Source organism: Macaca mulatta, chromosome 5 (genome assembly GCF_049350105.2).
Source record: "Macaca mulatta isolate MMU2019108-1 chromosome 5, T2T-MMU8v2.0, whole genome shotgun sequence".
Lineage (NCBI taxonomy): Eukaryota > Metazoa > Chordata > Mammalia > Primates > Cercopithecidae > Macaca > Macaca mulatta.
Genome location: NC_133410.1, coordinates 7,072,686 through 7,086,879, shown reverse-complemented (window position 1 = coordinate 7,086,879; position 14,194 = coordinate 7,072,686). Strand labels below are relative to the sequence as shown.

General features: G+C 50.2%; 1 protein-coding gene across 1 annotated transcript in view; it reads right to left on the bottom strand.

The window, feature by feature from the left end:
- Positions 1 to 4,706: 4,706 nt before the first annotated feature.
- Positions 4,707 to 14,194, bottom strand: part of C5H4orf50 (chromosome 5 C4orf50 homolog) — a 63,730-nt gene continuing 54,242 nt past the window's right edge. The window contains exons 11-13 of the mRNA XM_028848332.2: positions 12,824 to 12,872; positions 10,453 to 10,574; positions 4,707 to 5,012 (exon numbers count right to left, since the gene is read on the bottom strand). Coding sequence (XP_028704165.2) covers positions 4,767 to 5,012; positions 10,453 to 10,574; positions 12,824 to 12,872 — 417 coding nt within the window. The 3' untranslated portion in view covers positions 4,707 to 4,766. The remainder of the gene's footprint in view (positions 5,013 to 10,452; positions 10,575 to 12,823; positions 12,873 to 14,194) is intronic.

Sequence of the window (14,194 nt, the reverse complement as noted above, 5' to 3'; positions counted from 1 at the left end):
AGCCTGTATTCGATTCGTTCATTTTAAAAAGGGTCAAATCAAGTAAAAGGTACTGGCCCAAGCAGCAGGGATGCAAATTCTTCCGGATAAACAAACGTGGACATTTAGGGAACAGAAGATGCCCAGATCAGCCCACCTCCAGAAGGCCCAGACAAAACAACCCTCAAATCCAAGGGAAAGGCAGTTCAGGAAAAGACGGACCAGTGGAACGGACCAGAGATGCTGGCTGGGAGAGACCCGAGAGAAGCCTCAGCAGCCACACGCGTTGAACTCCTGTTACTTTCAGGATTAAAGCTGAGAAGGAAACCTCTGGACAGGCTCGTTACAACCCCTGCAACCTCCGCTGACCTGCCCTGTGCACAGGCCCGAAGCAGCAGCCTTGCTTCCCTCTGACCCCTGCTGTCTTCCTCCTGAGCTCTTCAGCTGTGAGCGTGTCTCCCTCTGAGCGCCCCCCCACCTCTCCTTCCCACCCGCACCTTAAGTGATTTGTTTTCATTCTGTTTTTTAAAAATGACACACATGGAGATAAAGCAGTGGCGGCACTTCCGTAGCTCTAAGCATGTCACAGGGCCCCCCCTTGAGCGCTTCACAGATGCTAACTCACTCACGCCTCACCACCGCCCTTGGAGGCAGGCATCCCCATTTTACAGACGAGATCACCGAGGCGGGGAGAGGCGGGGTAAGGGGAAGAGCTGGGATGCAAAGCCAGGCGGAGGTGTGTGCTTGGCTTCTGGGTCACCTGCCTCCAGCGTTACAGGGGAAAGGACGAGGGGTGGTCACACACCTGGGCTGTGAATGCTACCGCCGGGCACTGGCCACGTGATACCTTTCAAGGCTCCACGCGATAAGATGATGTCACAGGGCTGTAATTTCCATTTTCCCAAGAGGAAGCCAGGCCTGAAGGGGCCTGGGCAGAGGGTCCACAGCCGCTGCGTGGTGGATGGGGATAGGAACGCAGGACCATATCAACCTTCCTGGCTCAGCCCAAAGGCCACTTCTCAGCCCCTCACACGCCTCCAAACTGCCCAGTGCTCTATCAGTCATCTCCGGCAGCCAGATCCCAGTCTCCCAGCTGAGATCACTCCTGCCTGTGAGCACCTGCAGATGGAAACGGAGCTGGCTCCTCCGGTGGAGGCAGGAAGCAAACACCTGCTTGCTAACTCCCATCTCCCCTACTCAGAAGCACCCCGTCAGCGCAGGGCCCTGTCTGTGATGCTAAATGGAATCCACACATCACAGGTGGGTGCTGGCAGGGTTGGGGGCCCCAGGCACCCCCAAGCTCTGCAAGTAGATTCAAAAACCGCTACAACTTCAAAGAGAGGTGAGGAGTCAAGTTTGGTCAAGGCCAGCAAAATGACAAATGTTAACCTCCTCTGACCCAGGATTCCCTCTTAGCAATTTACCCTCAGATACACAGTCATGCATATAACCGTGGGGATAGGTTGTGAGAAGTATGTGGTTAAGTGATTTCCTCATTGTGGGAACATCAGAGAGGGTCACACAGTAGGATCACAAAAAAGGCAATGTCTTCCTTCTGGAACCTTCCACTCCAGGATTACAGAAAGCCATGTATCTCTACCACCATTTCCTACCCCAACCCCACCTGGGCTTTTGCTCATGATTTCTCCTAGCTTGGAGGCCTCCTCTCCCAGGCTGATCCCTACTCATCTCCAGGGCTCAACTCAGAGGGCACTTCCTCCAGGAAGCCCTCCCTGACTGCTCACTGGTCAGCTGCCCACTCCATGGCCCCTGGGCCTTGTGTTGTCCCTGTTCATGTCACTCAGTCAGAGCAGACTCTGGAGGACAGGAACCTGGAGTGAGACTCCTGTGATTAGACCCCAGGCCTTCACCTGTCCTGACAAATGCTCAGAGAAACATCTGCTGAGCAGAACTCCTTTGCGGCTCAAGCAGAAGGCCTCCCAGGAGCACAGGAAAATGAGCCAGGCAGCATGGAGGGACCTTACTCTAATGCTTCTGCTGCTTGGCCTCGGGCCACGCCAACCCTCTCCTCTGATTTGCTTAAAAGCCGAGGTGGGGCCCCTTTGTGCAGTGGGGGAAGGGTGCATTTACCTTGCAGGGTTTAGGACTCCGCCTCCAGGGAAGTCCACCATTGTTGTTTGCTGACAGTCCGTGTGACAAATTGTTTTCTGCTGCAGAGCCAGACTGGATGTCTGGCTGGTCTCCAGAGGCCTCAAGGTCACTCGTAGAGTCATTCCCTGCCGTGGGGCAGCCTGAGACCAGCTCCTGTGTGCCAAGTTCCTGCTTGAACCCGCTGGGTCGCCAGAGCAGGTCCTGCCCTGGAGCATCTGATGGGTGGCAAGGAGTCACTGTGTGCCCTTCCAAGAGCTGGGGTCTACAGACCAGGTAAGGGGAATGCAGGAGTCCGCCATCCTGCACTGTAAAAGTGTCCCAGGGAGCCGCGGCACAAAGCTTGAGCCAACCCAAAGTGCTAGACAGACTCAGATGGGAATTCACGGCCTGAGAGAGTAAGTGGCTTCCGCCTTGGAAACATGATTTATTAGGGGATCGTTGGGTTAAGCTGCAAAGGTCATCTTGGCTTGCTTTAATGGATTTCCTGGGTTGCCTTTCTGCCCAGGCCCAGCACGTGAGCGCAGCGGGGGGAGCATGAAGTGACAAGACGCCGGACGTCTGAGCTCCTGGGAGTCCTGGAGACCAGATGTGGTGGCACCACGCTGCATCTCACTGGCTCAGCAAGGGCTCAGCTGGCTGTCCTCAACTGTACCCGGTTTCTGTCCTCTCTCCATCATGTTCCTGATGCTCAAAGCTAATGACGTTGTCCCAAAATACAGAGCGAGGTAGAAGGCGGATCACCAAACCAGTGCGGCAGGTCACTTCCAGCTTGGAAATTATAGGGAAGCCCTGGCGTGGTCGAACCGACAAAGGGATCACCGCAGTGGTTTTCAATCTGGGGATTCCTTGAGGGGTGGTAACGGGGCCACAGGGTCTCCAGGGGGGTCCCTGAAAACCTAGGTGGACAGCATCATCTTTACTTCTTCCCCAGCAGCATCTAGCCAGACACTCGCACAGCAGTCACTAAATGCATACTGAATAAATAAATAGACAGATCTGTGGGTAAATCAATCCGGGAATACATGGATGAATGTGCTAACACATCAGAAAACCCCATAAATGAATTTAAAGGGTGGAACTCAATGTGCTGAGGCTGCCTTTCTTACGTCTCAATGGCTCCCCAATTTTCCTCAAAATAAAACCCACTAGTTTCTATAATTGTACAACATAAGTCACATGAGATGCTAACATCAAGGGAAGCCCGGGGAGGAGTCTGTGGGAACTTTGTGTAATTTTCATTTCCAAACAAAAAGCTAACCTACGTTAAAATAAATCTACGTACTTTGACACTTCCTGGGGAGCCCTCAGTTCCTCGTCCTCGTCCTTGTTTGTCCTTCCCGGAAGGGACAGCCACTTCCAGGAGGGGACAGAATTGGAGAGGTAGTGGCTTTGGGCTTTTCCTTAAGCCCCTCCTCGGCCCCTTCCCAAAGAGAGAGGTGGCATCTCTGGTGAGTGAGCCTGGGTCAGGGTCTGGTGTGTGTCGTCCAAGCCCCCTGGACTCTCTCTTTGGGGGGCTGCCCTCAGGATGGAAGTGCTCTTCTCCTGGGTCACCCACCTGATTCGGGGCATGAGTCTTTGTTCTCGGGGGAAGGAAGGGGTGCTGGATGGAAACGAGGCAGTGACTGCTTGTAGCTGGCTTGACAAGCACATGCTTTACCCACTTCCCCTCCAGGGGAACATCTGCAGTTCAGTTTTATGCCTCAGGGCCTTCGCACATACGTTCCCTCATATGGCAGCACCCTTCCCACCTCACCCACAGGACGCTGCTCAGCCATTCCTTTGTGGCTGACTTCCAATTCTCCCAAGCCAAGTAGAACTGACCCTAGCCTTCATCCTGTCGCTCAGGGCACAGGTGACACTTGTGTGCCTGCTGATTTACTCACAGGAGTATCTCTCCCATTGTCCTGTGAGGTCCTGGAGCTGGGATCAACATTGACTCATCTCTTCTCCTACATACCACATGGCCTGGCATCCAGTGGATATCGACAGACATTTTTGGAGTAAATGGACTGATTAGAAAGTTCTGGTTGGTTTTAATGTTTTTAAATGTAAAATATGTAATGATTTAAGTTAGGGATTTCACTTAGTAGACAAAAAAAAAATCCTTTAAAACATGGGAAGGACCCCAGGGGCAGAAAAATCACAAAACAATTCTTCATGGCTGATCATGTTCAGAGCTGCGAGATCCGTCCTGGGCTATTGGCCTCAGCATTGGCGAAACTCGGGCTGTAATTCTTTGCCGCAGGAGGCTGGCCTGGGTATTGTAGGATGTTTCATAGCATCCCTGGCCTCTACCCACCAGATGCCAGTAGCAGCGTCCCAGCTGTGACAACCCAAAATGTCTCCAGACATGGCCAGATTTTCCCTGGGGGCTAAAACAGCGCCCAGTTGAGAACCTCTGGGCCAATCATTCAATAGGCTTTGGTACAGTAAATATTTCCTCTGCTGCCTCGACATTGCCGAAGCCAAACTCCTCAGAATTTGCCATGCACAGGCCAGCATTTCTCTCAGGCTCTGACACTGAACACAAAATCCCTAAGCCGAAGGCAAAACCACTTGCCACTAAATGAGGACTTTGATTGCTACCAATTTCTTAAAGCACTCTCTGAAGGTTCTGCTTCAAATATTTATGGAGTCTATGAAACGGCTCCGGAGAATGAGTGGCCCTATTACATTTATAACTCCAGCGGTGATTTATGGACCTGGGAATTGCTGCAAATGCTTTGTCTAAGCTCTTGGTGAAAAGCCAGGATCCTTGCCGGGCTCAGGAGCTCGGAGGGTGCTGGGACGTCATCGGCCTGGAGGGCAGGACAGGGCATTCCGCCTTTCTCTTGCAGACGTTGTGCGTGGAGTCCTTGTTCCACAGTGACCGCTGCCAGGCACGTTCCAGGATCAAGCGTGGACACCAAGGACAGAGGGAGCTGCAGGCAAGAGGACAGTGAAATGGTCTCTGCGTCCAAATGTTTGTAAAAGCCCCTCCGTTCACACGTTTAATCAAAGGAAGATACGACAAGGATAGCTAACAGTTACGGGGCACTTTCTGTGCCTGGCACCAAATACTCTTCACACATTGGCTCACTTCCTTTGGTGACAGTTCAGTGAGACACACGCTGTCCTCACTGTGTTCTGGGTCAGAAAATGAGATTGGGGCAGCGTGAGACTCCCCCTCCACGTCATGCGGCAGGTGCTTGACAATACAGTCAAGAGTCCTGTAGAGTGGATGTCCTCTATAAATTTTCTGCTTCCCAGTGACGAGAGAAAGTGACCTTCCCTTGAAAGAGGAACTAATGTCTTGCTGGTTGCAAACCTCATGCCCAGCACATCTCAGGGCTTTCCCCAAATGTGCCATCTTACTTGCCTTCACTTAGTTCCCCCAACAAGCTATCATCAGGCCCACTTTATAGATGAAAACCCACTTAACAGTTTGAGATTCTAAATGCCTTCACTAAATGCATTAGCTCTGAAGTGGCTGGCTCAGAGTTCAAAGCTAAGCCCATCTGATTTCAAATCTCCACTCTTTCTACGTCTCCTTTCCAGTCACTATTGTGCCTGTGATCCCTTCACGACCAGCATCTCACACCTCTCAGGCACCTTTTCTGCAAATGACAGGAAGGACCGCCTCACCAGGTAACATGTGAGTCCTGCTAATGCCTCTTCTCCTTCCTCTAAAGGGTGTGTCAGGTGTGTCTGTGCCTTGCCAGACAGATCTGCAGAATGGAGCCAACTTCTCCACCAGTCCCAGGAGGCAAGAGCAGCCGCAGGTTTGCAATGTGCAGGGCCTTCTGCCTTGCCGGTGAAAGACGGCTGAAGAAGAGGCTGCACAGCAGAGGCAGGGAATCGGCGATCACTATGTGGCAAGCCTGACCCTGTCCCTGCCCTCAAAGCACTTCCAATCCAGTGGGGGAGGCAGACACATAAACTCGATATTATGCTGCAGTGTTCAAGCCCAAAGAGAGACCCACGGTGCTGACGAAGCCTCCAGGACAGAAGTGACGATTGCACACTGAAGATCTGGGAAGGCCTCATGGAGGCAGTGTCTGAGCTCGGCTTTTGGGGAGGAGCAGGATTCTGTTATGTGTTTAAAACGCAAGGTCATTCTGGGCTGACTAATGTGTGCATAGAGTCTGGACTCCATCTTATTATAATAATAATAATAATAATAATGATAGTCGGCCTGGCTCATGCCTGTAATCCCAGCACTTTGGGAGGCTGAGGTGGGTGGCTCACCTGAGGTCAGGAGTTCGAGACCACCCTGGTCAACATGGTAAAACCCTGTCTCTACTAAAAATACAAAAATTAGCTGGGTGTGGTGGTGCACGCCTGTAATCTCAGCTACTCAAAAGGCTGGGGCAGGAGAACCGCTCAAAGCTGGGAGGCAGAGGTTGCAGTGAGCCGAGATCGTGCCTCTGCCCTCCAGCCTGGGCAACAGAGGGAGAATTCATCTCAAAATAATAACAATAATAATAATAATAATGATAGTTTAAGCAATATGAAACTACTGTTTTTGAGGGAAAGAGTAGTATAATATTGGCAATTTCCTAGGGTTCGATCTACAACAGTTTACTGAGTTCTTACGATATATCCTTCCAAGGGCTTTCCATGTATTGATTCATTGCATCTTTACAAAATACCAAGGAGATAAGTGTTATTATTATTATCCCATCATACAGATGAAGCAACAGAAGCTCAGAGAGGTGAAGTGATGTGCCCAAGGCCACACAGCTAATAGGAGGCTGCTGCAAAATTTGAACTCAGGCCATATGGCTCTCAAGCCTGCATGAACCCCCACCACAGTAACAGCTGAACCCTGGGATGCAGTGTTGGATGTTCAGTGGGTGAGTGATAGGATGAGGCTGACATTACAGAGGGCTAAACATTTCCTCATTCACTAAAGATTTGTCAGCCTTTTCAGGACATGTTTGTATACTCTTAAGCTCTCTTCTCTTTTCGCTAAGCTCAACCATACAGTAATAGAATTGTGTGACATGTGACAAATTTAGTTACTGCCCTTCAAAACTCCATGCCTCATTTTCCTTGTAGATCACGAATCTCCTGGTGTCATTACTTAACAAGTTTGTTTTCAGCATGGGAAGCTCTTCCCCAAAACCAGCCCAGATATGTGGCTTGCGGTCTGTTTTTGCCCAAGGCAAGGAGCTGTGTTCCCAGATGCTCATGATGACTGGACAGAACCAAGACTGCAGCGAAAATGTAGTGCTGGGAACCAGGGGCAGGTGCCGTGCGCCTTCCAGAGAAAGAGCCTGATGGCCCCTGTCTCTGGCTAACTACTCACCCAACAATTGCTTCTGAAGGCCTCCCGCGGGCCAGGTACCATGCAAAGCATGGGGAAAAAGTTTAAATTGACATTCTGCCATCTTGCTGCAAAGAAACGGAAGTCCCCTATGGACTTGAAATGATTTCCAACAGAGGAAATCATTTCAAGTCCATAGCATTTCCAGTCCAGTGGGATTCTGTGTTTGTGGTGATGACTTTGACGAAAGCTGAAGAACACTTGACAAACTTGGAACCATAAGGGTATTGAGATGCGTTTTTGGTTTATCCGTTCACGCAACATGTTACTTCACCTACTTCCTCAGAAGCTTTGCTACAGGTTTCTGGCCAGTATCCTGAGAGCAGACACTGGAGAGTTTGTTCTCACACTGAGCTCCAGATTGGAACTTTGAGGGAGGGAGGAGGGGACTGTTCCTTTCCCCCTAACCCCGCCCCATCCGGGCCACGCACCATCTGGCCACATAACGATCAGAGGGTCAGAGGGAACCAGGCGCCCTGGGTTGGGAGCCCAGCCTAGCCCAGCCGCTTATGAGCTGGGTGAAATTTGCCCCCTCTGTGCCTCATCTTTTCTCACAGGTAAAGTGGAGCTGATGCTGATATCTGTTTGGTGAGTCCTTTGTGGGACTGGATGAGCCAATGCCGGCGCAGTAAGATTTGGGTGTGTTTTCTGTTTTGCTGCTGTTGCCATCACTGTTGTCATTATCCTCTTCTCATCTCCTCTCTACCTCCTCATACTTCATGCTCCAGCGATGTTGCTTGCCATGCCTCCAAATGCCTCATGGGCACTCACCCTCCCATCTCTTTGCAAGTGTTCCCTTCACCTAAGATGTTTTCTTCTTTTTCTTCTCTTTCTTTCTCTTTCTTTCTTTTTTTCTCTCTCCTTCCTTCCTTTCTTTCTCTTTCTTTCCTTCCTTCCTTCCTTTCTTTCTCCTTCCTTCCCTTCCCTCCCTCCCTCCCTCCCTCCGTCCCTCCCTTCCTCCCTCCCTTCCTTCCTTCCTTCCTTCTTTCCTTCCTTCCTTCCTTCCTTCCTTCCTTCCTTCCTTCCTTCCTTCCTTCCTTCCTCTCTCTCTCTCTCTTTCTCTCTTAGATGGAGTCTCGCTCTGTTGCCCAGGCTGGAGTGCAGTGACACAATCTTGGCTCACTACAACATTGGCCTCCAGGGTTCAAGCAATTCTCCTGCCTCAGCCTCCCGAGTAGCTGAGACTACAGGCATGCACCACCATGCCCAGCTCATTTTTGTATTTTTAGTAGAGATGGGGTTTCACCATGTTGGCCAGCTAGTCTCAAACTCCTGACCTCAAGTGATCCGCCCACCTCGGCCCCTTGAAGTGCTGGGATTATAGGCGTGAGCCACTGCGCCCAGGCTGCCTAGAATATCTTCTACCCACTGCCGATAAGGTAGATCAAAATTAAAAATCAGAGGTAATTAACCTTGGAATGATCAAAGCTTTGTTATTATTCCTAGATAAGAAGTCATTTAAAATGAAATTTACCAGTCAGAAAAAAAAAGTTTAAGGTCAATAACAATAGCTATCATTTTTTTTGATTCCAGGCACTATAATAAATACTTCATATGCATGATTTCACTGAATTGTCCCAACAAGCCTGCGAGGCAAATATTATTGTCTCTTTCATCTTTTAGATAAAATGAATTAATGTAATCATGGAGGCAGGAAAGAAGCCATAGGGATAAAAGAAGGGAGAAAAAATACAATCGGCTGAAATAAAATAAGAGCAGTTTTCCTTCTGAGTAACGGCTGCTTTCTTTTTTTTTTCTGTGAGCACCTCTGATGTGCCAGGCACACACTCAGCTCTGCCTGCCTGATTTCTCCTCCTAACAGTAACAGGCAGGCAGCCGCATTTCACAGCTGAGAGTTACGTGCAGGCAGAGGAAGTACTTGCCCAACGTCACAGGGAACTAAAAAGGGGTAGGACTGGGACTTGAGCTCAGATCTGCCAGACCCCAAAGCTCATAAGTAAAATAAGTGTTCTCTGGGAAGACAGAGGGGAGTGCTGCTCTGGCAATGACTGATTAGGATCTTCAGGACCAAACCTGCAGTAAGCGCAACTAGAAAAGCTCGGGGAACTGTAGCAAAACATTTGTCTGGAGCCATCTGAGAGCTACCAAGGATATGAGGACTTGTGGGACCAAACTTGAAAACAGAAGAGAAGCCAAGAAAAGCGAGCAGGACACTTGAGGACGTATTTCCCCTCGAGGTGAAGGCAGGGTCTGTGCAGGAAAGAGCCAACTGAGAAGGTGAAAAGCTAAGGAGAGCTCTGAGTGGCCTCTTGGGTCCGACAGGGGAAAGGGCTCTGAAATACTTGACAGGCTTTTATGCCCTAGGAGTGAGCGTGAACCAGAAACGCAGCAGACCTCCTGAGCACTGGAACTCCTCGTCGACTCAGCCCTGATGTGAGGAAGATGATCTGCCCTGACCAGAACAAAGGAAGTCCTCTGTGGATGGAGAGACTGTCAGGCCTCAAATTGTATCGTCAATGTTTCATACATGATGTCCAGCATCCACTAAAAGTCACCAGACAGCTGGGAGTGGTGGCTCACGTCTGTAATCCCAGCACTTTGGGAGGCCAAGGTGGGCAGATCAGGAGGTCAGGAGTTCAAGACCAGCCTGGCCAACAGAGTGAAACTCCGTCTCTACTAAAAATACAAAAATTAGCTGGGCGTGGTGTTGGGCACCCGTAATCCCAGATACTTGGGAGGCTGAGGCAGGAGAATTGCTTGAAACCAGGAGGCAGAGGCTGCAGTGAGCCAAGATCATGCCACTGCACTCCAGCCTGGGCAACAGAGCAAGACTCCTCAAACAAACAAACAAACAAAAACAAAAGTCACCAGACCTAGGACACATGATTTGACCAGAAACAAACATTAAAATTAGACCATAGAGACGGAGGGTGAAACCTGGGGAGCTGTTGGGGAGTGGGTTGTTTTCTATTTCTTGACTTGGTGCTACCTTTCCAGGTGCATATCGCTTGGATAATTTGCTAAGCTGTAAATGTGTTGTACTTTCAATAACAAAGTTCATTTATGAAATGAGGTGACAGGTGCCTTCTCACCTTCAGAGAATCCAGTTGGGCTGTCTGTGCTGGCCACTCCGGCTTGGGAACAGGGCAGGACTCTGAAGACCATGAGCTTTGCAGGACACTGTCCATTTCAGGATTCAAGAGATATGTCTGAGCTGGAAGGGAAAATTCTCAGTCAAGCCTCCACCCAGGAACCAAGGTGAAAAGTCTACAAGTGTCTGGGCCCTGCCATAACCTTCTTCACTCTCTAGCCATGCCCAGATCATTCCTAGATCCCATGCCCTGGGGCAGAGGCCCTCTCAGATGCCTTTGAGCTCTCCAAGCACATCACCCACACGCCTCTGATGGTGCTCTCATGATCTTGGAACATCCCAGAAAACTGCCTGCCTGCCTCGCCTTCCCCTACCTGGCTGCAAGCTCATTCCATGCAGGGACCACAGCCTTCGCAAGCCGGCTTAGCTTCGTAAGCCCAGAAACACCTATGTGGGATCTGGCACGTGGTGGCCCTCCAGACATGTCCAGTGAAAAAATAACCCAATCGGTCTAGTACATGTCCTTCTTTGAAAGGGGATGAAGCTGAGCCAGAGAGGGGAGGAGACTTGCCTGGGGCCACAGAGAGAAAATTAGTGACAGAAGCAGACCAGCTAGGATCTGTGCCTCTCCAACTGTGAGAACAGGTGCCAAGTCAGGGTGTAGGGACAGAAGGCCAAGGTAGAGAAGGACAGGCCCATCCTGAGGCGTCAAAGACTGAGAACAGTTTTCTCTGCTTGTGTACTGACATCATGCTATGTGCCAGGGGCCAGACACTCCAGAGGAAGGTCATGTTTTCCTCCTGTTAAAGAGTGTATGGCTCAGAGAGGTTAATGAACTCATCTAAGACCACACAGCTGGCAAGAATAGAATCTAGAAATAAGAACCACTAGATGAACAGATCTCAATAGCAGCTCGGTCTTAAAGGTAACACCATCCAGACGTTCTACATGTTTTTATCAAGCACCTGATCCAAACACAACACTAAACAAATCCTTGGGACCCCCATTCCACCCCCACGCTGAGGGTAGTAAGCTGCGCTTAAACAAGACCCAACCAAATACCACCTGTTTCCCCAAAACTATTGAAATAAAAAAAAGTAAAAGAAGGCCCAGGAAAATTCTGTCTGGTCAGGTAGTGGCTTAATTTTCTTTTTAATAATAAAAATAGGCCAGGCGCAGTGGCTCACACCTGTAATCCCAGCACTTTGGGAGGCCGAGGCAGGCAGATCACATGAGGTCAGGAGTTCCAGACCAGCCTGGCCAACATGGAGAAACCCTGTCTCTACAAAAACACAAAAATTAGCCAGGCATGATAGTGGGTGCCTGTAATCTCAGCTACTGGGGAGGCTGAGGTGGGAGAATTGCTTGAACCAAGGAGGTGGAGGTTGCAGTGAGCCGAGATCACGGCATTGCAATCCAGCGTGGGTGACAGAGCGAGACTCCATCTCAAAAATAAATAAATAAATGAATAATAAAAATAACAGAACCAAAAAAAAAAAAAGCACTCATGTTACCATCTCTGAGTAACCATGGCTAGTACTTTAGTTGCTGTCCTAGCCTAAGTTGCAGATCAGACCCAGACGTGCACATAGAATCATAGTTATAATTATACGAAACATTCCATATCCTAACAGCTTTTTTTTTTCTTTTTTTGAGATGGAATTCCACTCTTTGACCAGGCTGGAGTGCAGTGGCATTATCTCAGCTCACCTGCAACCTCCTCCTCCCGGGTTCCAGCAATTCTCCTGCCTCAGCCTCCCGAGTAGCTGGGACTACAGGCGCCCACCACCACGCCTGGCTAATTTTTGTATTTTTAGTAAAGACGAGGTCTCACCATGTTGGCCAGGATGGTGTCAATCTCTTGACCTTGTGATCTGCCCTCCTCGGCCTCCCAAAGTGCTGGGATTACAGGCACGAGCCACCATGCCTGGCCCGTATCCTAACAGTTTTAAACTTAGTAGAACATGGTAATTCCCATGCTGTTGCATGGCGTTTTTCAGTACCATTTTAATGACTATGTTGTAACTCACTGATTATATGGGCTCGTTAACAATATTGAGGGTTTCCCCCAGTTTTTCACTATTGTAGATGCACTGGCAGGAACATACAGAATTATCTATCTAGGATGAGTTTCCAGGAGTGAAACTCTAGCGCTGAGGAATTTGAACGTTTGTATTTTTCCAGTGTGTTCTCATTGTGAAATAAGAAGACAACGCCACACAGGAAAGGAGGAGGGAGAAGTGGGTCCCATTCCTTTTAGTAGCATGAACATGACAGTGGGCATCTCCCCCCTGGCCCACCAGTCACAGCGTCCTGCTGGCCTGGACTTTTTCTGAGTACACACGCTTTTCCTGATCAAAAATCACACTGACCTCTTAGAGCTGCCGTCATCTCAGACTTGATGTCCAGGTGGTGGCTTGTCTGCAAGAAAAAACATCTTGGCAGTTATTCCGCGTGGCACTGGAGGGACAGCCTTGCACAGAGGACGGCAACTGGGCCAAGCAGGGCCATCACCCCTCCCTGAAAAAACTGCATTCTGTGTAGGACCAGCCCTGCCTGTGTGCGTGAAGGCCTCCCTCCTCTTCTCTCCAGGATGCTCGGAGGAGAACAGGAATTGGTTTTGTTCTTAGGAAACACGGGCACAGAGAAATGATTCCATTTCCTTTTCTCAAATTAAATCTCCAAATGGAGAGAGTAATAAAAGTGCTTTAGAAATCGCTATTAAAAAACATTTTAATGAGGACATCCGGTGCTCTGATGTCTCCCCTGGGGCCCCTGATTCAATCACCCGGGAATTCAGGTCGGGCTTGGGTCTGAGTGCACCACCGCACAGACCAGTGTCCTCCTGGTTCCACACTGCACGGGGCGGGTGAGAAGTGAGATGGCAACGATCACTCAACCGATTGGCCCACGGCCCCCAGGTGGTTGAGCAAGAACAACGGCTGCATCTTCAAGGCAGGTGAGAGTTGTTTCCAGACCGGCAGCCTGGATCTCGCTTCCTCCTGGGTGTTTCCGAGGGGGCAGGGGCCTGTGTGCAGTGCTGCTGCGATAACTGTCTTCCCTGTCTCCACTTCCAACACCCTGGTCACACTCTTCCTCCAGGTGTAGGAGGCCATCTCCATGTCTGGAAGGGCCCTGCCCTCTCTTTCGGTCTCTGGTGAACTTCTACATAGATGTCAAGGCCCAAGTCAAATGTTGCCTCCTCTGAGAAGTCTTCCCTGACTCCACCTGGCAGAGTTCAGCCACTTGCCTCTCACACAGCCCCTCCTGTGCTGCAGCCGCACCTGGGCTCTGTGAGGGTCTCCTCTAACCTGAATTGACTGGTGCAGGGCCTAATACTCAGGGACATGGGTAATGGCTCAGCCGTCTTCTGGTAGTGACTGGATCACACCAGCACCCCTGGGAGCCTTCGGTACCAGGCACAATGCCTGCTCCTGAACGGTGCTCTTAGAGCACTTTGCTGTCGCCCCTATCAACACTGCTGTGGCTTCAAGCACCATGGACTCTCCCACCCCCGTGCCTGTGCCCAAGCAGGTCTCGCAGCCTTGAGACCTTCACTCCATCCTTCCAGCTGTTAAATCCTGCTTTTTGTCCTTCAAGGCCTGGCCTGAGTGCTTCCTCCTCCTGGAGTCTGTCTCTCTCTCCTCTCTGCTTATTTCCAGCGCTTTGAATGAATGCCTTTTATTGCCCCTGGGCTTAGAGTCAGGTGTCCCCTCATTAGATAGAGGCTCCTTCAATGAGAG